This window comes from Leucoraja erinacea, chromosome 12 (genome assembly GCF_028641065.1).
Source record: "Leucoraja erinacea ecotype New England chromosome 12, Leri_hhj_1, whole genome shotgun sequence".
Lineage (NCBI taxonomy): Eukaryota > Metazoa > Chordata > Chondrichthyes > Rajiformes > Rajidae > Leucoraja > Leucoraja erinaceus.
This window is the reverse complement of record NC_073388.1, coordinates 37,467,342-37,490,728: the sequence shown is the minus strand read 5'-3', so window position 1 is coordinate 37,490,728 and position 23,387 is coordinate 37,467,342. Positions and strand designations below refer to the sequence as shown.

Below are 23,387 nucleotides of genomic sequence, written 5' to 3'. Positions count from 1 at the left end.
CTCACACCGAGACACCCAGTGCTAATGTGTTAGCAAAGGAAGCCAATGTGCAGTTCATAAGTCCCTGGAACAGAATTAGGCCATCCGTCCCATTAAGTCCGCTGCGCCGTTCTATCATGGCTTATCTCTTTTTCCCCCACTCATCCCCATTCTCCTGACTTCTCCCCGTAACTTTTGACATCTTTACTAACCAAGAACCTATCAATCTCAACTTTAAAAATCCCCAAAGACGGACTCCACCGCTGTCCATGGCAATGAATTCCATGGATTCATCACCCTCTGGCTATAGAAATCCCCCCTCAATCCAGTTGCATGAAAAGCCCCCTAAAAACTAAATTCTCGGCTTTTTAGAGTTGGCTCAGAGTTAGAGCGTTCATACCATCAGATCAAATGAGTGGAGTCGCTCACAGACAGCAACACCTGCCAGAAGCAATCAGCATTTAATCAGTCTCAACAACATGGACCCATTACACTTTTGAACCAGAAATGAATAAGCAGGAGTGATTTTTACCCAACCACCTGCTTCAGGGAAGTAGTTTCTCTGCAACAATCAGCAGCAGAGATTTGACAGCACTGCAAAATCCTCCAATGTGCTTTCAGCTGTTCCAGTGCTCATCCAGTCTTTCCTCAAACCTGCTTTTAATTCATTGAGCCGAGTGAAATCCCCCCCATTGGTAAAACACAACCTTTATGGACAGATGCAAACTATATTTGTAAAAAATAGTGGAAACACTCTTAATGAGAAAGGAGCTTGACAGGGTAGATGTTGAGATGTTTTCACTAGTGGGGCAGTCATGAACAAGGGAGCATAATTACAAAACAAGGGGCAGTCAATTAAAATTAAGCTGTGTAGAAATGTCCTCCATCTGAGGGAGTTAAATCTTTGTTTAGTCTAGGTTAAAGATACAGTGTGGAAACAGGCCTTCAGCCTACCGAATTAGTGATGACCAGCGATCCCAGCATATTAACAATATCCTACACACACTGGGGACAATTTACCCAAACATGTATGTCTTTGGAATCTGGAAGTCTCTGACCCCCGACAGTTTTGGAGGTGGATCATCGGATATATTTACGGCAGAGACCTTTGAAAGATCATGGAACTGAGGGTGAAGGGGAAGTGATGCAGAGGAGTGGAGGGCAGAGTAGATGAGTCATGATCACATTTGAACAGTGAGGCCCAGCACCCTGTTCCTGCTCTTGTTTTCTGGCAGCCGTATTTCAGTTAAGTGCACACTTTCATGTAACTGTAAGAACAAGCAGGCATTCAAAGCACGGCAGCTGAAAATAAGGGACACAGAAGGGCTCCAACCCCAGCTGCCACTTGCTTCTTGAAACTCTCAATCTCCTCTCAGTGTGGGTGCTGCAGCAACCCTCCATGTACAAATCACATGTTCATAATAGACCAAATCACACGCTGACAAAAGGATCACTCATGCAGCAATGCTGAAGAGAATTGCACAAAGATTAGTTTCTCCCAGTTAGAACTGCATCCCACACAGTTTTAAACACTTCTAACCAGCAAAACCTCACCAATATATCTTATTGAAGGAGTGAATTAAATTTCAAATCCCACTCATTAATTGCAGAAATGGTTTTCAATTATTCAAAAAAAAAGGAAATAAAAAGCCAGTCTCATCTCAAATGATTCTGAAGGAGTTGCGAACTCCCAGCTCCTTTCAGAAAGCTAATCTGCCACTCTAGGGCTGGAGTTGACTCGGCAACCTGTTCGGTGCCCACTGTCATAGTCGAAAGAAAGCTGGTTGTTTCAAATTCCCCACCACTTGTGCACGAAGGCAGTCCACTTTCTGGGCAACAATGTCTTAAGGGCCTGTCCCACTTGGCTGTCATTTGCGCGCCATTTACACGACCTAGTTGCATGTGGGTAGCGCAGGACGGGCGCATGGAGTTGAGTATATGGAGTTGCGAGCGGTATCGCGCAGGGCTCCAGGATTTTGTTCTGCACTAAATTTTCGCGCGCCACCGGCTTGTCACGTAAATGACGGCCAAGTGGGACACCCTGGCGCGGCGCAACGTCTCACCTCCAACAGCAGCAGAAGCAGGCAAGCAATCGCCGAGCTCGGCCTGGGGCTCACGGCCGTTGCGGATCCAGATCCACCCCCTCTCCTACTCCCAGAGCGGGGCCAAGACGATTGGACATAAGCACAAAATGCAGGAGTAACTCAGCGGGAACGGGAACATCTCTGGAGAGAAGCAATGGGTGACGTTTCGGGTCGAGACCCTCTTCAGACTAAAAAAGAGTCTGACCCAAAACATCATTCATTCCTTCGCTCCAGAGATGCTGCCGGTCCCGCTGAGTTACTCCTGCATTTTGTGTCTATCTTCAAACGACGTCACGTGCTCCAGACGGCTGTGCGGACGCATGATGACGCGCCCGACCATCGTGCATCAGTCACTACCGGCCTGTCGCGTCAATGACGGCCAAGTGGGACAGGCCCATTAATTGCAGGAAAGACATGAAGCCACTCAAAGCAGCAGTACCGCCGTAAATATCATATTAAATCCAATCAACAGTTTGCATTCTTTGATCAAACAGGATAACATTTCTTGCTACTTGTGTTTGTTTTAATAAATGGCAAATACAGTTGAACATTATTAATGTTTCTATCTTACCTGTAAAGAGAAAGAAAATCAAGACCATGATGAGCGTGTAGCCGAAGTATAATATTGTGCTTGCGGCCCCAGAAATTTGAAGCTTGGAGAAGAAGTAATGAACAGCGTATACGAAGAAGTACACGGCTGTAAAACCACTCGTCAGGAATGACCTCCACCACCAGTGATAATCCTACAGAGGAAGGCAGTGCCAAGAATAGTTAATAAGGAGTTCTTCCAAAACTGAACACGTACAATGACACGATAAACACTAGCATAAACCCAGCATTTTTGTCTACCTTCGATTTTTCCAGTATCTGCAGTTCCTTCTTAAATGTACAATGACATGATAAACACTAAAAAAAAACAGTGTACAATTATCAACTTAGAATGGGCATAATTAAAAATTGAAATTTCAGGTATCTGCAAAGATTTCTCTATTGAATTTAGGATAGGTCTAGCAAACAAATGGAGAATACGTCACTGGATGGGAAATGGGAGTATGTTCTGTGGGCAATTGGAATTCAGATAACTGGAACAAAATGTTGATTATAGCACTAACCACAGTGGCTGTTTTGTGTAGGAACTGCAGATGCTGGTTTCAACTGAAGATAGATACAAAAAGCTGGAGTATCTCAGTGGATCAGGCAGCATTTCTGGAGAGAAGGAATGGGTGACATTTCGGGTCGAGACCCTTCTTCAGACAAAACAGTGGCTGTTTTCTTCATTTTTCACTAAAGGATATGGTCTTTGTTGGGGTATAGCGCTGCTGAAAGATGGCACTCTTCAGAACTGCCCCACATGGCTAAGCTTCTAAGACAGAAAAAATACCACTGTCAAACTAATCCTTCATTTGCCCATAGACTGCGTATGCACTACATGCAACAGCCGCCAGGTGGCAGCCAGAATCAGGGCCATTATCAGTTTCCTGTTAACATCCAACCTGAAGCACTTACATGACAAATCTTGCTCTTTTGTCATCATAGGAGCTCTGGGTTGTAAAACCTCCCCTGTCCCCAGGCTGCACCTGAACCATGTCTGTTTAAAGTTCCATTGTTCCACTGCAACTTTACCGGTTGATCTCACAAGGGCCAAATCAATTTGACTGGAGGGTCATCACATACCTTCACTCCAGAGCCCTTTGAAGTACTTTCCAACACTTATAACAATGGTGAACGCTTCAACCAGTGAAGTGGTGCCAAAAGTCAGGGTGTGCAGGAAATATGTTGAACTGTCAGGTAAATATCTCCATTTAGCACAATAAAACAGAGGAAACATTTCTCTCAAAGCCACATACCAAACTACACAAGGGGAAAACCAAAACAGTAAAAATAGAAAATATCAATCTAGGTCCAATGGAAGCTGGAGATTCAAAACAAAAAAAAAAATCAGTAAGATGCTGTGAAAATTGAACAAATCATTCAGAACAGAACAAGAACAGGCACTTCGACCCATATGCTGAACCAGATGTCAAGTTAAATTAATCTCCTCACCGCCAGGTGAACTATAACCCCCCCATTCTCTGAAGGGACTAAAGTTCCAGAAAATAATCCACACTTAGCCTTGTACAGGCTGCGGGGGCTTCTGGCATTCCCTTACCGCACAGCGCCACTTAGTCCCCACAGCCTGATCACAGCCAACATTCCCATTTGTTCAGCCTGGAACACAGCCAACATTCCCATTTGTTCAGCCTGGGATTCACACATACCTCCCACGGTTAGTACAGCCAAGCCCAGCACCCTAGAAGCTGCATGGAGCTTTGGGGGCAATGCCTCCCAGATGACTACCCAGGGACAACTAGCAAACTGGCCAACTACTGTCGACCTAGCCATAACATACCACTCAGTGATAAAGCAGCTAACATATTTAGAATCAATTCTGGAATGAATCCGAAGAGCCATAGAATAGAGATGGAATTTCTGTGCAGGTTCAATGTCAGAATATTCAATTTTGTGCAGTCACATTTCAGTATTGCATGCAGCAATTTTAACAAGCACCAACTGGAGCTGGAAGTACGCACCTCTGCACAAAGGTGGAAGTAACACAGGAGGATGGTGGCTTCTGAGCAAGTGATGAGGAGAATGATGAACACCAAGAACAGGAAACCAAACATGTAGTACATCTGATGAGACCTGCAATGAAATGTGTACAGTTATACGTATTATGTGTACATAGCTGATGCTGAAAGTACCACTCCTCCCATCAAGTCATCTTTAACAACACAACCAGGCACAAAAACAATTGCAATGAACATAATGTAGAAACAAAGACTGTAGAAGCTGGTTTACCATGGAAAGACACAATGCTGCAGTAACTCAGCAGGTCAGGCAGCATCCCTGGTGTCCCACCCTGAAATGTCAACTATCCATGTTCTCCAGTGATGCTGCCTGACCTGCTGAGTTACTCCAGTATTTTGTCTTGCAATGAACATAACTACGGATACTGGAAATCTGAAATAAACTTATTAATAAAGCAGGTGATAAGTCCGGTCGGCACCATTGACTCGCTCTTTAAAACTTGCATCCGATTTATGGCCTTGAGTTCCCCCACACAATCTCACCTCTGCAGTGCCATACTCTCATACTCTGCGAAACAGCCGCCCCTCAATCCCATCATGTTATACGCTGGTTTACTCCTAGTGACGATGACTTCCCATTTGCAAGTGACTGCTGCATTCCCCCACACTGACAGTATTTGGCCGATTCTCACAAACCAAAATACTACATCGGCGCTACGGAACTGGTGCCAATAACTCTTTTGCTGTTTTTGAGCATTTAAAAATTTAGCCTGAGGATTGGAATCTTTCCTTGACACAAGAACCAATATAGACATTTTTGTCTGTTGTGAGAGAGCCGGAAAAAACAGCAAATGTCAAGCAACCATATCACAGGTGAACAAGCCTGAAAAATCAAGGCATTTTATTAGGTATTAAGGGCAGGGGGACACCCAGGGAATGATTTAAACCTTTCACAGATTGATATAAGCAGTGTGCATGTGCAACCAGAGGATAAAGATAAGGATTAAATGAACAGTATATTATGCTCAGATTTCAGGAAGGTGGACAATGACATTCCAGAACAAATTACCATAAAAAGAAAGGTTATTACATTTGTTACTGGGCTTAAAGATGAATAAATCCTCTGATAAGATGCATCCCAAGCTGCTGTGGAAAACAAGGGGGAGATTACTCTGGCTCTGATGTCCCTCATGAGAAATTGGTCCAAAATGCTTCAGCTCACGCGATTCCAGGGCAAGTTTAACAAATGGATTTCATAATTGGAGGCAGAGAGTGAGTGATATATTGTTTCTGCAATAGGAACCTTGTGAGCAGGGGGAGTGCCACAGGAACCAGCACAAGGCCCATGACCGTCCTTTAAATAAAAGACTGGATGCAAATTTAGGAGGCATGACTACAGGAAAAATTACAATAGATTCTCGAATTAATGGGAAGGAAAGTATCGAGAAGGGATAAAAGAGTAAGGTCAGGGCCAATTGTGGGCGGTGCGAGGTGGGACGTGAATATGGAGGTCAAAGTGTTGTATATGAATGCGCGAAGTATAAGAAATAAAGTGGACGAGCTTGAGGCTCAGTTAGAAATTGGCAAGTATGATGTTGTGGGAATTACAGAGACATGGCTGCAAGAGGGCCAGGGCTGGGAACTGAATATTCAAGGGTATACCTCCTATCGAAAAGAGACAGGTGGGCAGAGGGGGTGGGGCTGCTCTGTTGGTGAGGAATGAAATTCAGTCCCTTGCAAGGGTTGACATTGAAACAGGAGATGTGGAGTCAGTATGGATAGAACTAAGGAATTGTAAGGGCAAAAATACCATAATGGGACTTATCTACAGGCACCCAAACAATAGCCTGGATATAGGGTGCAAGTTGAATCAGGAGTTAAAATTGGCATGTAGCAAAGGTAATGCTGTGATTGGTATGGGAGATTTCAACATGCAGGTAGACTAGGAAAATCAGGTTGGTGCTGGACCTCAAGAAAGGGACTTTGTCGAGTGTCTTTGTGATGGATTCTTAGAGCAGCTTGTATTGGAGCCTACCAGGGAGAAGGCAAGTCTGGATTTAGTGTTATGTGATGAACCGGATTTGATAAAGGAACTTGAGGTTAATGAGACATTAGGATGCAGTGACCATAATATGGTCAGGTTTAATCTACAATTGGTGAGGGAGAAGGGTAGATCGGAGGTGTCAGTGTTACAGTTGAATAAAGGGGACTATGGGGCTATTCGGTAGGAACTGGCCAAAGTTGACTGGAAAGATACCCTAGCAGGGATGACAGTGGAACAACAATGGCAGGGATTTCTAGGAATAATACAGAACGTGCAGGATCAGTTCATTCCTAGGAGGAAGTATAATTCCAAGGCGAGTAAGAGGCGACCGTGGCTGACAAGAGACGTCAGGGACAGTATAAAAATAAAAAAGAAGTACAACGTAGCAAAGATGAGCGGGAAGGAAGAGGATTGGGCAATGTTTAAAGAGCAACAGAAGATAACTAAAAAGACAATATGGGGAGAAAAGATGAGGTACGAAGGTAAGCTAGCCAAGAATATAAAGGAGGATAGTAAAAGCTTCTTTAGGTATGTGAAGAGGAAAAAATTAGTTAAGACCAAAGTCGGACCCTTGAAGATCGAAAAAGGTGAATTTATTATGGGGCCTGATGGTCTGCATCCCAGGTACTTAAGGAAGTGGCTCTAGAAATTGTGGATGCATTGGTGATAATTTTCCAATGTTCCATAGACTCAGGATCAGTTCCTGTGGATTAGAGGGTAGCTAACATTATCCCACTTTTTAAGAAAGGTGGGAGAGAGAAAACAGGGAATTATAGACCAGTTAGCCTGACAATGGTGGCGGGGAAGATGCTGGAGTCAATTATAAAAGATGAAATAGCCGCACGTTTGGAATGCAGTATCAGGATCGGTCCGAGTCAGCATGGATTTACAAAGGGGAAATCATGCTTGACTAATCTTCTGGAATTTTTTGAGGATGTAACTAGGGTAATGGACAAGGGAGAGCCAGTGGATGGAGTGTACCTGGACTTTCAGAAAGCATCTGATAAGGTCCCACATAGGAGATTAGTGGGCAAAATTAGGGCACATGGTATTGGGGGTAGAGTGCTGACATGGATAGAAAATTGGTTGGCAGACAGGAAACAAAGAGTAGGGATTAACAGGTCCCTTTCAGAATGGCAGGCAGTGACTAGTGGAGTACCGCAAGGCTCGGTGCTGGGACCGCAGCTATTTACAATATACATCAATGATTTGGATGAAGGGATTCAAAGTAACATTAGCAAATTTGCAGATGACACAAAGCTGGGTGGCAGTGTGAACTGCGAGGAGGATGCTATGAGAATTGGACAGGTTGGGTGAGTGAGCAGACGCATGGCAGATGAAGTTTAATGTGGATAAACGTGAGGTTATTTAACCACTTTGGTATCAAAAACAGGAAGGCAGATTACTATCTAAATGGCGTCAAGTTAGGAAAAGGGGAAGTACAACGGGATCTGGGGGACCTTGTTCATCAGTCTATGAAAATAAGCATACAGGTACAGCAGGCATTGAAGGAAGGAAATGGCATGTTCCCCTTTATAACAAGAGGTCGAGTATAGGATCAAAGAGGTCCTTCTGCAGTTGTACAGAGCGCTAGTGAGACCACACCTGGAGTATTGTGTGCAGTTTTAGTCCCCTAATTTGAGACAGTGCAGCGTAGGTTTACAAGGTTAATTCCCGGGATGGCGGGACTGTCATATGCTGAGAGAATGGAGTGGCTGGGCTTGTACACGCTGGAGTTCAGAAGGATGAAAGGGATCTTATTGAAACATGTAAGATTGTTATGGGTTTGGACACGCTAGAGACAGGAAACATGTTCCCGATGTTGGGGGAGTCCAGAACCAGTTTAGAGCAGAGACGAGGAAACACTTTTTCTCACAGAGAGTTGTTAGTCTGTGGAATTCTCTGCCTCAGATGACGGTGGAGGGCGGTTCTCTGGATACTTTCAAGAGAGAAGTAGATAGGGCTCTTAAAGATAGCGGAGTCAGGGGATATGGAGAGAAGGCAGGAACGGGGTACTGATTGGGGATGATCGGCCATGATCACATTGAATGGTCTACTCCTGCACCTATTGTCTATTGACAATGGATATTTTTAAGGCAGAGATAGATAGATTCATGATGAGTACGGCTAACAGGGGTTATAGGAAGAAGGCAGGAGAATAGTGTTAAGAGGGAGAGATAGATCAGCCATGATTGAATGGTGGATTAGACATGATGGGCCGAATGGCCTAATTCTGCACCTATAACCTATAAGGTACTGCTCGTGCCTTCAACCAGTTCATTGGCTGTGACCCTTGAGTTAAGAATGAATGGCACTGCTCATGAATCCAGTGCGTATTTAGTTCCTGTACACAAATGTCATTGTGCCTGGAAAATTAGCTTCTCCAGGTATTGCTTTATTTGAAATCAATACTTGCATCGCTTTCCCATCATGACAGATCTGTATATTTCAAACTGTAATTAAGCTGTCGGGGAGGATTTAAACTAATGTGGCAGGGGGGTGGGAGCATGAGCAGAGAGACAGAGGGGTATAAAATGATGGTGGAAGCAATAGGTAGCAAGGTGAAAAGTAAAAGTGACAGGCAGACAAATCCAGAGCAAAAATCAAAAAGGGCCACTTTTAAACATAATTGTATAAGCGGTAAGAGTGTTGTAAAAACAAGCCTGAAGGCTTTGTGTCTCAATGCAAGGAGCATTCGTAATAAGGTGGATGAGTTCAACGTGCAGATAGTTGTTAATGAATATGATATAGTTGGGATCACGGAGACATGGCTCCAGGGTGACCAAGGCTGGGAGCTGAACATCCAGGGATATTCATATATTCAGGAGGGATAGACAGAAAGCAAAAGGAGGTGGGGTAGCGTTGCTGGTTAGAGAGGAGATTAACGCAATAGAAAAGAAGGACATTAGCTTGGAGGATGTGGAATCGATATGGGTAGAGCTGCGAAACACTAAGGTGCAGAAAACGCTAGTGGGAGTTGTGTACAGGCCACCTAACAGTAGTAGTGGAGTTGGGGATGGCATCAAACAGGAAATTAGAAATGCATGCAACAAAGGTAAAACAGTTATAATGGGTGACTTCAATCTACATATAGATTGGGTGAATCAAATTGGCAGGGGTGCTGAGGAAGAGGATTTCTTGGAATGTATGCGGGATAGTTTTCTAAACCAACATGTAAAGGAACCAACGAGAGAGCAGGCTTTTCTGGACTGGGTATTGAGTAATGAGGAAGGGTTAGTTAGCAGTCTTGTTGTGCGTGGCCTCTTGGGCAAGAGTGACCATAATATGGTTGAGTTCTTCATTAGGATGGAGAGTGACATAGTTAATTCAGAAACAAGGGTTCTGAACTTAAAGAAAGGTAACTTTGAGGGTATGAGACGTGAATTGGCCAAGATGGACTGGCAGTTGATTCTTAAAGGGTTGACGGTGGATATGCAATGGCAGGCATTTAAAGACTGCTTGGATGAACTACAACAATTGTTCATTCCAGTTTGGCAAAAGAACAAATCAGGGAAGGTAGTGCATCCGTGGATAATAAGGGAAATCAGGGATAGTATCAAAACAAAAGATGAAGCATACAAATTAGCCAGAAAAAGCAGCCTACCAGAGGACTGGGAGAAATTCAGAGTCCAGCAGAGGAGGACAAAGGGCTTAATTAGGAAATGGAACATAGATTATGAAAGAAAACTGGCAGGGAACATAAAAACTGCCTGCAAAGGTTTTTATAGATATATGAAGAGAAAAAGATTAGTTAAAACAAATGTAGGTCCCTTGCAGTCAGAAACAGGTGAATTGATCATGGGGAACAAGGACATGGCAGATCAATTGAATAACTACTTTGGTTCTGTCTTCACTAAGGAAGACATAAATAATCTGCCGGAAATAGCAGGGGACCCGGGGTCAAATGAGATGGAGGAACTGAGTGAAATACAGGTTAGTCGGGAAGTGGTGTTAGCTAAATTGAATGGATTAAAGGCCGATAAATCCGCAGGGCCAGATAGGCTGCATCACAGAGTGCTTAAGGAAGTAGCCCCAGAAATAGTGGATGCATTAGTGATAATTCTTCAAAACTCTTTATATTCTGGAGCAGTTCCTGAGGATTAGAGGGTAGCTAAGGTAACCCCACTTTTTAAAAAGGGAGGGAGAGAGAAAACGGGGAATTACAGACCAGTTAGTCTAACATCAGTAATGGGAAAATGCTAGTCAGTTATTAAAGATAGGATAGCACCACATTTGGAAAGTGGTGAAATCATTGAACAATGTCAGCATGGATTTATGAAAGGTAAATCATGTCCGACGAATCTTATAGAATGTTTTGAGGATGTAACTAGTAGAGTGGATAAGGGAGAACCAGTGGATGTGTTATATCAGGACTTTCAGAAGGCTTTCGACAAGGTCCCACATAAGAGATTAGTATGCAAACTTAAAGCACACGGTATTGGGGGTTCAGTATTGATGTGAATAGAGAACTGGCTGGCAGACAGGAAGCAAAGAGTAGGAGTAGACGGGTCCTTTTCAGAATGGCAGGCAGTGACTAGTGGGGTACCGCAAGGCTCAGTGCTGGGACCCCAGCTATTTACAATATATATTAATGATTTGGACGAAGGAATTGAATGCAACATCTCCAAGTTTGCGGACGACTCGAAGCTGGGGGGCAGTGTTAGCTGTGAGGAGGATGCTAGGAGGCTGCAAGGTGACTTGGATAGGTTGGGCGAGTGGGCAAATGCATGGCAGATGCAGTATAATGTGGATAAATGTGAGGTTATCCACTTTGGTGGCAAGAACAGGAAAGTAGACTATCATCTGAATGGTGGCAGATTAGGAAAAGGGGAGATGCAACGAGACCTGGGTGTCATGGTACACCAGTCATTGAAAGTAGACATGCAGGTGCAGCAGGCAGTGAAGAAAGTGAATGGTATGTTAGCATTCATAGCAAAAGGATTTGAGTATAGGAGCAGGGAGGTTCTACTGCAGTTGTACAGGGCCTTGGTGAGACCACACCTGGAGTATTGTGTACAGTTTTGGTATCCTAATCTGAGGAAAGACATTCTTGCCATAGAGGGACAGAGAAGGTTCATCGAACTGATTCCTGGGATGGCAGGACTTTCATATGAAGAAAGACTGGATAGACTCGGCTTGTACTCGCTAGAATTTACAAGATTGAGGGGGGATCTTATAGAAACTTACAAAATTCTTAAGGGGTTGGACAGGCTAGATGCAGGAAGATTGATCCCAATGTTGGGGAAGTCCAGAACACGGATTCACAGTTTAAGGATAAGGGGGAAGTCTTTTCGGACCGAGATGAGAAAAAACATTTTTCACACAGAGAGTGGTGAATCTGTGGAATTCTCTGCCACAGAAGGTAGTTAAGGCCAGTTCATTGGCTATATTTAAGAGGGAGTTAGTTGTGGTGCTTGTGGTTAAAGGGATCAGGGGGTATGGAGAGAAGGCAGGTACAGGATACCGAGTTGGATGATCAGCCATGATCATATTGAATGGCCTACTCCTGCACCTAGGAGTAGGCCATTTTCTATGTTTCTATGTAATATTTAAGTTAAAAGAAAAAATGAATTAGATTTCAAATTATTTAACTCACCAAATGCTGTTCAAAATAAAAAAAAGTTGAATGAAAATACAGCCAAAGGGCAAGATGCCGCCCATGACAATGCCCGGCAGCGGCTTGGTGAAGAAAGACTGCTCCGGGATTTGACGTGGGATCTGATTTGTCCGGACTGGATGATCAATGGGCTGAAAACAAAGCACACCAAATCAATTACAAAAAGGCTCTGACAAATTATTACTCATCAGATTTAACATTAAACACAACAGACAGAGGCACAGCAGAACTGGAAAATGCTTCAAACTTTAGTCAAGGTTTCGATGTGGGATGAAACTGACTTGATTCAACCAGAGTTATGCACATGCTTATTCTCCCATTCTTTTACAATGATTAGACAATATTTCATCATCTGCTGGACAGGGGAGAGGGGGAGTAAAGAGAAGTAGAGGCAATTACTGAATAAAAGAATGCAGGAATTAGTTATATTACATCTCAAACTTGTTTTTCATTGACTGCAGCAATTTAAATCATAGTCAGTCCTCCACAGCAGCATTCAATAGCCGATTCCTGTCTCTCCTACTGACTGACCTCCATCACAACTCAAATTCCAAAGATTCACTTTTCTTAAAGATTGAACATTTTGGGTAAAAGATACAAGGGGGATGAGGCTAAAGTCAAGTGGAGTTTTTGTTATATGCTCACAGTGATGTGCAGGTACAATGGAAATCTTGCTCGCTGCATCAAATATAGACTCAGACAACACACAAAAGCAAATTATACATAAATTACACAATATTTCCAAAGGTCAGAAAAAATAAGACATTAATGCAAAAAGTTAATTAAATTATTTTTCTTGGTGGTTAGGATCTAGAGTTCACTGCCTGTCAAGTAGGTGAAGGCAGAATAAGGGACAGGTTTAGGAAGGAAGTCGTTAAAAGCTCTGTACGAACTAATTACACACCTGATGAAGCAGCATAGATGGCTGCTCCTGAAATCAGATTTATCATATTGATAAAGAATTTAGTTTTTAAATAATACCTGGTAGGTTTTCCTGCAACCTTTATCATTTTGTTTTTTATATGTCAATACTGGGAAAACCAAAATTCAAAGACATTGAAAAGGTTTCTTGCGGTCAGTCCCGTAATTTTGTTGGAGTTTTTGTGTCCCGACTACGATCATCCTTCCAACAAACTTGTGTAATGACTGGTAGACATAAAATGCTGGAGTAATTCAGCGGGACAGGCAGCATCTCTAGAGTGAAGGAAAGGGTGACATTTCGGGTCACGGTCAGGGGAGTGGGCAGGACATAGATAGAATGTAGCCAGAGACAGTAAGACTGGTAGGAGGACTGGGAAGGGGGAGGGGATGGAGAGAGAGGGAAAACAAGGGTTATTTGAAGTTAGAGAAGTCAATGTTCATACTGCTGGGGTGTAAAACAAAACAAAACAAAACCTAAACAAAATATGAGGTGCTATTCCTCCAATTTGCACTGGGTCGCACTCTGACAATGGAGGAGGCCCAGGCCAGAAAGGTCAGATTGGGAATGGGAGGGGGAGTTAAAGGTAGAGATGGGAAGATGTGGCCAGTGGTGGGATCCCGTAGGAGGTGGCGAATATGTTTGCTGCATGCGACCACTGATGGGGTGGAAGGCGAGGACTAGGGGGACTCTGTCCTTGTTACGAATGGGGGGGGGGGGGGGGGGGGGGGGGGGGGGGGAAGCGGTGGCATGAGACCCTGCTGAGAGCCTCATCTATAATAGAAAACAGGAAGTTCAGCACTTTAACTCCCCCCTCCCATTCCCAATCTGACCTTGTGTTCAAGAAGAAACTGCAGATGCTGGAAGATCGAAGGTACACAAAAATGCTGGAGAAACTCAGCGGGTGCAGCAGCATCTATGGAGCGAAGGAAATGGGCGACGTTTCGGGCCAAAACCCTTCTTCAGACTGATGGGGGGTGGGGGGGAGAAGGAAGGGAAAAGGGAGGTGTAGGAGCCTGAGGGCGGGGGGATGGGAGGAGACAGCTCGAGGGTTAAGGAAGGGGAGGAGACAGCAAGGGCTAGCAAAACTAGGAGAATTCAACGTTCATGCCATCCGGACGCAAGCAACCCAGGCGGAATATGAGGTGCTGTTCCTCCAATTTCCGGTGTTGCTCACTCTCGCAATGGAGGAGACCCAGGACAGAGAGGTCGGATTGGGAATGTGAGGGGGAGTTGAAGTGCTGAGCCATCGGGAGTTCAGGTAGGTTATTGCGGACTAAGCGGAGGTGTTCGGCGAAACGATCGCCCAACCTCCGCTTAGTCTCCCCGATGTAAATCAGCTGACATCTAGAGCAGCGGATGCAGTAGATGAGGTTGGAGGAGATACAGGTGAACCTTTGTCGCACCTGGAACGACTGCTTGAGTCCTTGAATGGAGTCGAGGGGGGAGGTGAAGGGACAGGTGTTGCATTTCTTGCGGTTGCAACGGAAAGTGCCCGGGGAGGGGGTGGTACGGGAGGGAAGGGAAGAATTGACAAGGGAGTTGCGGAGGGAGCGGTCTTTGCGGAAGGCAGACATAGGGGGAGATGGGAAGATGTGGCGAGTGGTGGGGTCACGTTGGAGGTGGCGGAAATGACGGAGGATTATTTGTTGTATTTGCCGGCTGGTGGGGTGAAAGGTGAGGACCAGAGGGACTCTGCCCTTGTTGCGAGTGCGGGGATGGGGAGAGAGAGCAGTGTTGCGGGGTATGGAAGAGACCCTGGTGCGAGCCAAATCCCTTCCCACCTATGTTCTAGACACCTCAGACACTCTCCGCCGCCTCCGCGCATTCCACTCTCTAGGCCCTCACCCCCTCATCTTCACCATGGATGTCCAGTCACTCTACACCTCCATCCCCCACCAGGATGGCCTCAAAGCCCTCCGGTTCTTCCTCGACCAGAGGAGCAACCTATACCCAGCCACTGACACCCTCCTCCACCTAGCGGAGTTGGTCCTCACCCTCAACAACTTTACGTTTGACTCCTCCCATTTCCTCCAAACACAAGGCGTAGCTATGGGCACACGCATGGGCCCCAGCTACGCCTGCCTCTTTGTCGGGTACGTTGAACAATCCTTGTTCAATACGTACCAGGGCCCCATCCCTGACCTCTACCTCGTTACATTGACGACTGCTTTGGGCCCACCTCCTGCACCCACACACAACTAACTGAATTCATCAACTTCACCACCAACTTCCATCCGACACTCCAATACACCTGGACCATTTCCAACACTTCCCTACCATTCCTTGACCTCACCATCTCCATCGCAAGGGACAGACTTCTGACCGACATACACTACAAACCAACTGACTCACATGGCTATCTGGACTACATGTCTTCCCACCCTGCCCCCTGTAAAGACTCCATCCCCTACACCCAATTCCTCCGCCTACGCCGCATCTGCTCCCAGGATGAGACGTTCCACACCAGGGCATCGGAAATGTCCTCGTTCTTCAGGGAATGGGGCTTCCCCTCCGCCACTATAGATGAGGCTCGCACCAGGGTCTCATCCATACCCCGCAACACTGTTCTCTCTCCCCATCCCCGCACTCGCAACAAGGGCAGAGTCCCCCTAGTCCTCACCTTTCACCCCACCAGCCGGCAAATACAACAAATAATCCTCCGCCATTTCCGCCACCTCCAACGTGACCCCACCACTCGCCACATCTTCCCATCTCCCCCTATGTCTGCCTTCCGCAAAGACCGCTCCCTCCGCAACTCCCTTGTCAATTCTTCCCTTCCCTCCCGTACCACCCCCTCCCCGGGCACTTTCCGTTGCAACCGCAAGAAATGCAACACCTGTCCCTTCACCTCCCCCCTCGACTCCATTCAAGGACCCAAGCAGTCGTTCCAGGTGCGACAAAGGTTCACCTGTATCTCCTCCAACCTCATCTACTGCATCCACTGCTCTAGATGTCAGCTGATTTACATCGGGGAGACTAAGCGGAGGTTGGGCGATCGTTTCGCCGAACACCTCAGTCAGTCCGCAATAACCTACCTGAACTCCCGGTGGCTCAGCACTTCAACTCCCCCTCACATTCCCAATCCGACCTCTCTGTCCTGGGTCTCCTCCATTGCCAGTGAGCAACACCGGAAATTGGAGGAACAGCACCGCATATTCCGCCTGGGTTGCTTGCGTCTGGATGGCATGAACGTTGAATTCTCACAGTTTTGCTAGCCCTTGCTGTCTCCTCCCCTTCCTTAACCCTCGAGCTGTCTCCTCCCATCCCCCCGCCCTCGGGCTCCTCCTCCTCCTTTTTTCCTTCCTTCTGCCCCCCACCCCCCATCAGTCTGAAGAAGGGTTTCGGCCCGAACGTCGCCCATTTCCTTCGCTCCATAGATGCTGCTGCACCCGCTGAGTTTCTCCAGCAATTTTGTGTACCCCCAATCTGACCTTTCTGTCCTGGGCCTCCTCAATTGCCAGAGTGAGACCCAGCGCAAATTAGAGGAACAGCACCTCATATTTTGTTTGGGTAGCTTACAACCCAGCGGCATGAACATTTTCTCTAACTTCAAATAGTTAAACCATTTTGCTTTCCCTCTCTCTCTATCCTCTCCCCTTCCCCGTTCTCTCACTAGCCTTATTGTCTCGACTACATTCTATGTCTGTCCCGCCCACTCCCCCGACATCAGTCTGAAGAAGGGTCTCGACCCGAAACGTCACCCATTCCGTCTCTCCAGAGATGCTTGCCTGTCCCGCCGAGTTATTCCAGCATTTTGTGTCTACCTTCGATTTAAACCAGCATCTGCAGTTCTTTCCTACACATTGTGTAATGACTGCCTAGCTTAATCTTAAGTTAAAATATTTCCTTCGCAAACCTGGTTTCATCTGTGGTCTTAACTTCATATAAATTTATCTTTCCCAGTTTTGCAAATGCATGCACGGACAATACATCATTGTTATATTTGAAAGAACACTTGTATTGAATGTTTGTAGACTCACCCTTTTTTTAAATCCAAAATAAGCACCAACAAAAGTGAGCGGGACTGAAATTCCAAACCACATTGCCAAAATTGCTACAAGAGTCCCAAAGGGAATGGCAGCAGATGATCCTTCAACCCAGAGGATGAGGTTTGTGATAAAGAAATCAATGAAGACTATTCTGTGAATGAAAGTAACACATCGTAGTCATAAATGTGGCAGAGCAGAGGATTCATTAGCTAATTGAACATGGGACCAAAGGATTCACAGTTACATCTTCCCCACTTTTACATTCATTTAAACTGCTATTAATGAATGGGATTAATTCAGGATCCCACATTAAATCAAGGACGTACTATCAGCAAGGTAGCAACAAAACCTTAGCTTGGTCAAGCTCCAACTTATACTTAACTGGAGCACAACAATAAGGCACAAGGAAGCTCAAGATTGTTTTTTTTTTTAAGTCTTAAAAACAGATTAAAGGCGATGGAAAGATCATCATCAGATCAATACAAAGGTATTACTGTTGTGTGTGGCACTTTCCTGTTTAAACGTTCATGTGCGTTAAAAAGAATGCCTGAATAATTTAGAATTGCACTTTCGTGTATCTGAGCCACCACCTTAAGTTGGTGATCTGGCATTACTATGTAATGTTACACAACATGAATGCAGCCAACTATTTACACAAAAATGCTTCCGTAATCAAAAATAGAGCTTGCCCGGGATTTGTGCAAGGAATCCAAACAAATAACATCTGCACATTAATCAGGAATAAATTAGGTTTCCATTTTTTCCCCCAACAGAATCAAACCAATTAATATATATACATGCATATACATACCATCATATACCTATTAAAAGTCTGATCTTGTGTGTGTGTGGGTGCGTGTGTGCGTGTGCGTGTGCGTGTGTGAGTGTGTGATCACATCTTCTTAAAAAAAAGACGCGCTAACAGTAAACATTTTTACATATTCCGGTAGAGATTTTCCCCCTGCAGTCCAAAATCGCCTCATCTGAAAAATTCATGCTTTATTTCTCGAGTTATTAATGGAAATGTTCAAAACTCGGAAAAAACGGAAAAAAACCGTTTGCCTTCCTGCTCGCACTGCGAGTGAGTGATGCCACTCCCCACACCGTACTCGGACCCTGCCTGGAGCAAGGGAGTATTGCTTTCGGGAGCCAGCCCTCTCCTGTGACGACACGCCCCCCCACCCCACAAACAATACCCCCTCCCTTTCTGCCCACCTCCAGCTCCCTCTAGGGGACGGGTGCATTGGGGGAGCAGACCCAACGGGTCTGCACTTGGTCTAGTATATATTAAAAAATACCTGCAGTCAATTTATCCAACATATGTGCTTTAAAATATAAAAGCCAAACACAGATTTTAATAAATTAGAAAACAATGGTAAGTACTAACCCAGGGCAAAGAAAAGAAGTCAAGAGAACATTGGTTTTCCACTTCTCACCACCGAATGCTAAGGAAGGAACAAAACGACTAATCAAAACACTGGTAAAGATCATGTGAAACCTGGCTCCTTATATTGCCTTGAGCACCAGAACTTTCCGAATGTCCAAGACAACTACTTTGGTTACTTTTGAAGTTTGTTTTGGGGAATGGGGCTCTTCCCATGGTCAGTTTAATACAGTGAACAGTGATCAATTTTCAATTCAATACTGCTGTTTGCACGGGTTTGTTGCTTTTATGGGGGCAGTGATCAATTGCTGAATGAACCTCTATCCCCACACCCATTTCCATGGTCCAGCATTGCTCTTCCAAAATATATTTCTTTCAAACTGACAAACTGATAGTCCCACTGAAAAACAACACATGCAAAATATTTGTTGCAAGAAAATCTTTTGTAGCCCCCGAGGTCAAGGCTATGAAAATCAACCATTCAGACAAGAAACAGTAGATTCCAGTGAAAGTATTGTTATATGTAAAAGGGAACCTCCAAATGAAACAGAATTTGCAATTGCACCACATTTTTGTTTTTGTTTAAACAGTTCATGTAGTTAAATATGTTGATGGGGCGAGTTTAATAAAGGTGCCAAGAGACGTGTATGGAGCTTAACTGATGTGTGGAACCTTTAAGTCTAATGCCGTTTCCATGCTGAACATGATTAATCAAATGTATGTTTGCAGCATTGTTGTTGCAGGTTTTCACATCATGTAATTTGTAATGGGGAAAACATTCCCCCTCCCAAAGTAAATTTGGAGCACAGAAGGTTAAGGGGGGACTTGATAGAGGTGTTTAAAATGGTGAGAGGGATAGACAGAGTTGACGTGGATAAACTTTTTCCACTGAGAGTAGGGAAGATTCAAACAAGAGGACATGACTTGAGAATTAAGGGACAGATGTTTAGGAGTAACATTAGGGGGGAACCTCTTTACTCAGAGAGTGGTAGCTGTGTGGAATGTGCTTCCAGTGAAGGTGGTGGAGGCAGGTTCGATTTTATCATTTAAAAATAAATTGGATAGTTATATGGACGGGAAAGGAATGGAGGATTATGGTCTGAGTGCAGGTAGATGGGACTAGGGGAGAATACGTGTTCGGCACGGACTAGAAGGGCCGAGATGGCCTGTTTCCGTGCTGTAATTGTTATATGGTTATAAACTTCAGGGAAGCACATCATAGCACCATAAATGGAAATATGTGTGGCAAGTTTATTCTGCTTGGAAGAGCATTCAGTAATGAGGCTGTTAAATTTAAATTCCTAAAAATGGATAAGAGGCAGCTTCTTTTACTTCACTCAGATTCTTGTGGAACCAGATCTTCATGTACAGATGCAGACAAATTCAATAAAGGGGATAAACCTATAGACAAAACATGTTTCACCTCTGGGTTCAAATGCATTAAGCTGCATCTTATGGGAACTACCCCATTGCACCAGCATGGTCATGTTTACCTGGACTTAATGCAAGGGAGCAATCTCGTCAGGCCTCTACACTCAAGTCAGGCAGCAGTGCATAGAATTTAACTAGGTCTCAAGCAGTTCAGTTCAGTGCACCAGTCACTGTGGATTATGCCACAAAGTTTCGATATTTGAACTGGTTGTGTGTCAAAGCCTTACTCCCGAGAATGGCCCTTCTAGCAAGATTCAGCCCAGGGTTTATCAATGTTTAACTGGAACATAGATTGCTTCAAAACCTCTTCATCATTCATTCACCAGTCTGATTTGATTAATTGCAATATCAAGATAGATAAGGACAAGTAGCTCTGTGGAGCATTACTTACTCTTGTACATTCGAGCAGAAACATATCCTGCAGGTGTTCCTAGCAAGACCCAGAGGACAACGGCACAGGTCATCAGTGCTCCTCGGTTTGCAGGCGAAAGGAACCCAAGGCAAGCAAGGACTATAGGGTGAGAGAAAGAGATATATCTCAATGTTCCATGTCTCTATAGGGCAAGAGCTGAGCACTTTGAAGGAGTGCAAAGGTTGATTCATCGATTATGAATGATGCCAAGCAACAATGTGACTCCCCACACGCACACTATCATCCCCCCCCCCATCACTTTCATCAACAAGTGAAATAATCATCATGACTTTTCCATGAACTTGTCAGATGACACACTTAATAAATGTATAAACTACCCATTCAACACAGGCAGTGACGGTGAAAGCATCCAGAAGTAACCATAGAGGTAACCTTTTCACGTGGACCACGACCCTTCATGGGTAACACTGAGCAACATTTTACTTTATGGAACTGCCTATAATATTTTGAAGATAAATGCAATATCGCCAATCTTATGAAATGTTCAAAAGCAAAAGCATTAAAAGCAATATATGAACATCACAAAACTAACTCATACTGATCTCTTGGCATTAATGACACTTTAACACTTACATAGAGTGATAAACATCATAATGAAGATCTGTGTTCCTTGACCGAGGAAAACCGATAATAGCATTCCTTTCCTGGGGGGTCTGAAGATATCTCCATGCACCAATTTCCAACCAAATTCTTCCTGGGCATCCTCCTACAGAGACATCATGTGTGCTAAGTGCATCGGTGTTAGAGAAAAAATAAATACCTTGAAGCTAATGCATTCATTTACAAAGGTTGTGCAGGGCTTCAGAAAGCAAATCATATCACTGTGGAGTTTTCACATGCACCAACTCCAAAGATGCAATTTAGCAACTTTGGAAACCAATAATGAATCAGCGATAAGATCCAATGGAAAACTAATCTTTGTATAAACAGGACTGGGAACATGCTTACAATACACTGGTAGAACCACTACTAGTAGTACTTGTCAATGCATCGGATTTCAAAAATTAATTTATAAAACGATGACGCGTTGTATTCCACACAAGGTGATTTTAAGTTTTCAAGACATTGCAGCATAGTAAAAGAAAGTGGATTGTAAAACCATCAGTAGTCAAGCAGTCTAGAACAAGGAAACAATGTCCAAAAAATATGAGAAAGAAGCCTTATGCAAGAGCAAGGATGAGCCCACACTGACTGTTGCCCATATATATAAGCACAAGCCAGCTGCAAAAGTTTGGAATACCTGCAAATAGCAAATAAGGCAAAGTCGTTGATAAATGTTTAATTAACATGAAGGGATATGAAGGATAGCTCTGTGGAGCTTTGCGAGAAAGGAGGTTACCTAATCCTGTAAATCATTCCTTTAATATAGAAAAGTTACACTGCGGCTTTGCACTGACATTTTAATAACTCTGGCACTGGCCACTCAAAGCAGCTGCCCTGGACATTTTAATGATTGGTTTTACTGTATTTTAATGTTGCTGTTTTACCTGCTTTTAACTATTTATACTGTTTCATCAGGGACTGGATTGTTTTTTATTGTTATTATGTGTGAAATGTTTTAAGTGTCATGCGCGATGCTCCGGTATTCCCTGGGAAACGTCTTCCCATTTTGCACTGTGCAACTGTTGCTTTGCAAGATGACAATAAAGGTTGATTTGATTTGAATCACAGGGGAGCATTCCAGAGAGATCAAGATGCAAGGGTAGAGGGAAATAAGAAGAATGATAATTAAAGAATTGCTCCCAAGAAGCTGGCATGAACCAGAAGGGCTGAATGGTCACATTCTGTCATAATAAATAATTGTTGTCGGAACCCAAGAATAAAATGGGGGAAGAAATGAATCAAAGACTTATTCATGTGATAATGATTAACTGTAGCAAAGATCAAGCATTGTGCGGGGAAGAACAAATTAAGCCACATTGCATTGTCTCCAAGACATAATTATCACCCCCGTTTAGCCACAATAGTACGTACTGCTGAGTCAATCTGATTGTATCTGGCAATATCTTTGTGTAGAGTCCGCAGCATAATCATTGCAACCATTCCAGACAAGAAGAGGACAATCACAAGGGAATTCATAATACTAAAAAAAAAGAGAAATAAGAACATTAACTTTAACGTTTCAAATAACCATGCCATAATTTGTGGCTGACCCTTTCTAATTCTCACTATGCGCCAACAGGTTAGCTATCTGCATTGTTTAAAGGAGATAATGAACTAAACACTTGTGTTCAAGTATTGACAAGAGTTTCAAGCATACTATTGTAATGGGGACAAATCAAAGTTTTAGTTAGACAATATGTTCACGTTCACGAGTCCTTCAAAAAAGATAAGCCTTATCCACAGCGAGGCAAAATGACCTTGTTATGAATGTCCACAACCTACCTGTTCCCTTGGTATTAAAGGCAAATTCAGAGCCATTGCCATGTCTTGGAGTTCCAAGATGAATTGCAGCAATCTTGCTATTATACAAATTCTTGTTGCACTGCACCAAGGTGGCTGCATTCGCTATATGTATCCCAATCTATAAAGCACATTTCTGTACTCTTCTGCTATATGGATCCATTTTAATTGCCTCCACAGAAATGCATCTAAAGTTCCTCTAAAATCAGATAATCCTGTCCACACAATCTACTTCATGAATTCAAAGAGCTTTAAATGTGAATGCATCCTGGTAAATGCCACATTGTTAACATTCAGGTCGAATAAACAAGACATTTTCACACATTATTTCATAAAAAGCAGATTCCAAGATATGTGCGTTATAGGACAATCCTTTTGGTGTTTATTCCAGAGAAAGACTGCCATTATGTTTATTTAATTATTGTAAATAACAACCCCCGGTACCAATGAACAATGTAGCAAACGCCAATGTGTCAGCCACTCCATGCATGTAATTCCACTCCACCTTATTTCCCAAGCCTTATCAATGTCTTT

General features: G+C 44.0%; 1 protein-coding gene across 1 annotated transcript in view; it reads right to left on the bottom strand.

Moving 5' to 3' along the window:
- The window catches only part of LOC129702267 (transmembrane 9 superfamily member 2-like), a 68,392-nt gene that overhangs the window by 12,234 nt on the left and 32,771 nt on the right, over nucleotides 1-23,387 (bottom strand). The window contains exons 9-16 of the mRNA XM_055643964.1: nucleotides 22,425-22,533; nucleotides 21,024-21,156; nucleotides 20,409-20,528; nucleotides 18,590-18,647; nucleotides 17,194-17,353; nucleotides 12,271-12,422; nucleotides 4,634-4,745; nucleotides 2,635-2,806 (exon numbers count right to left, since the gene is read on the bottom strand). Coding sequence (XP_055499939.1) covers nucleotides 2,635-2,806; nucleotides 4,634-4,745; nucleotides 12,271-12,422; nucleotides 17,194-17,353; nucleotides 18,590-18,647; nucleotides 20,409-20,528; nucleotides 21,024-21,156; nucleotides 22,425-22,533 — 1,016 coding nt within the window. The remainder of the gene's footprint in view (nucleotides 1-2,634; nucleotides 2,807-4,633; nucleotides 4,746-12,270; nucleotides 12,423-17,193; nucleotides 17,354-18,589; nucleotides 18,648-20,408; nucleotides 20,529-21,023; nucleotides 21,157-22,424; nucleotides 22,534-23,387) is intronic.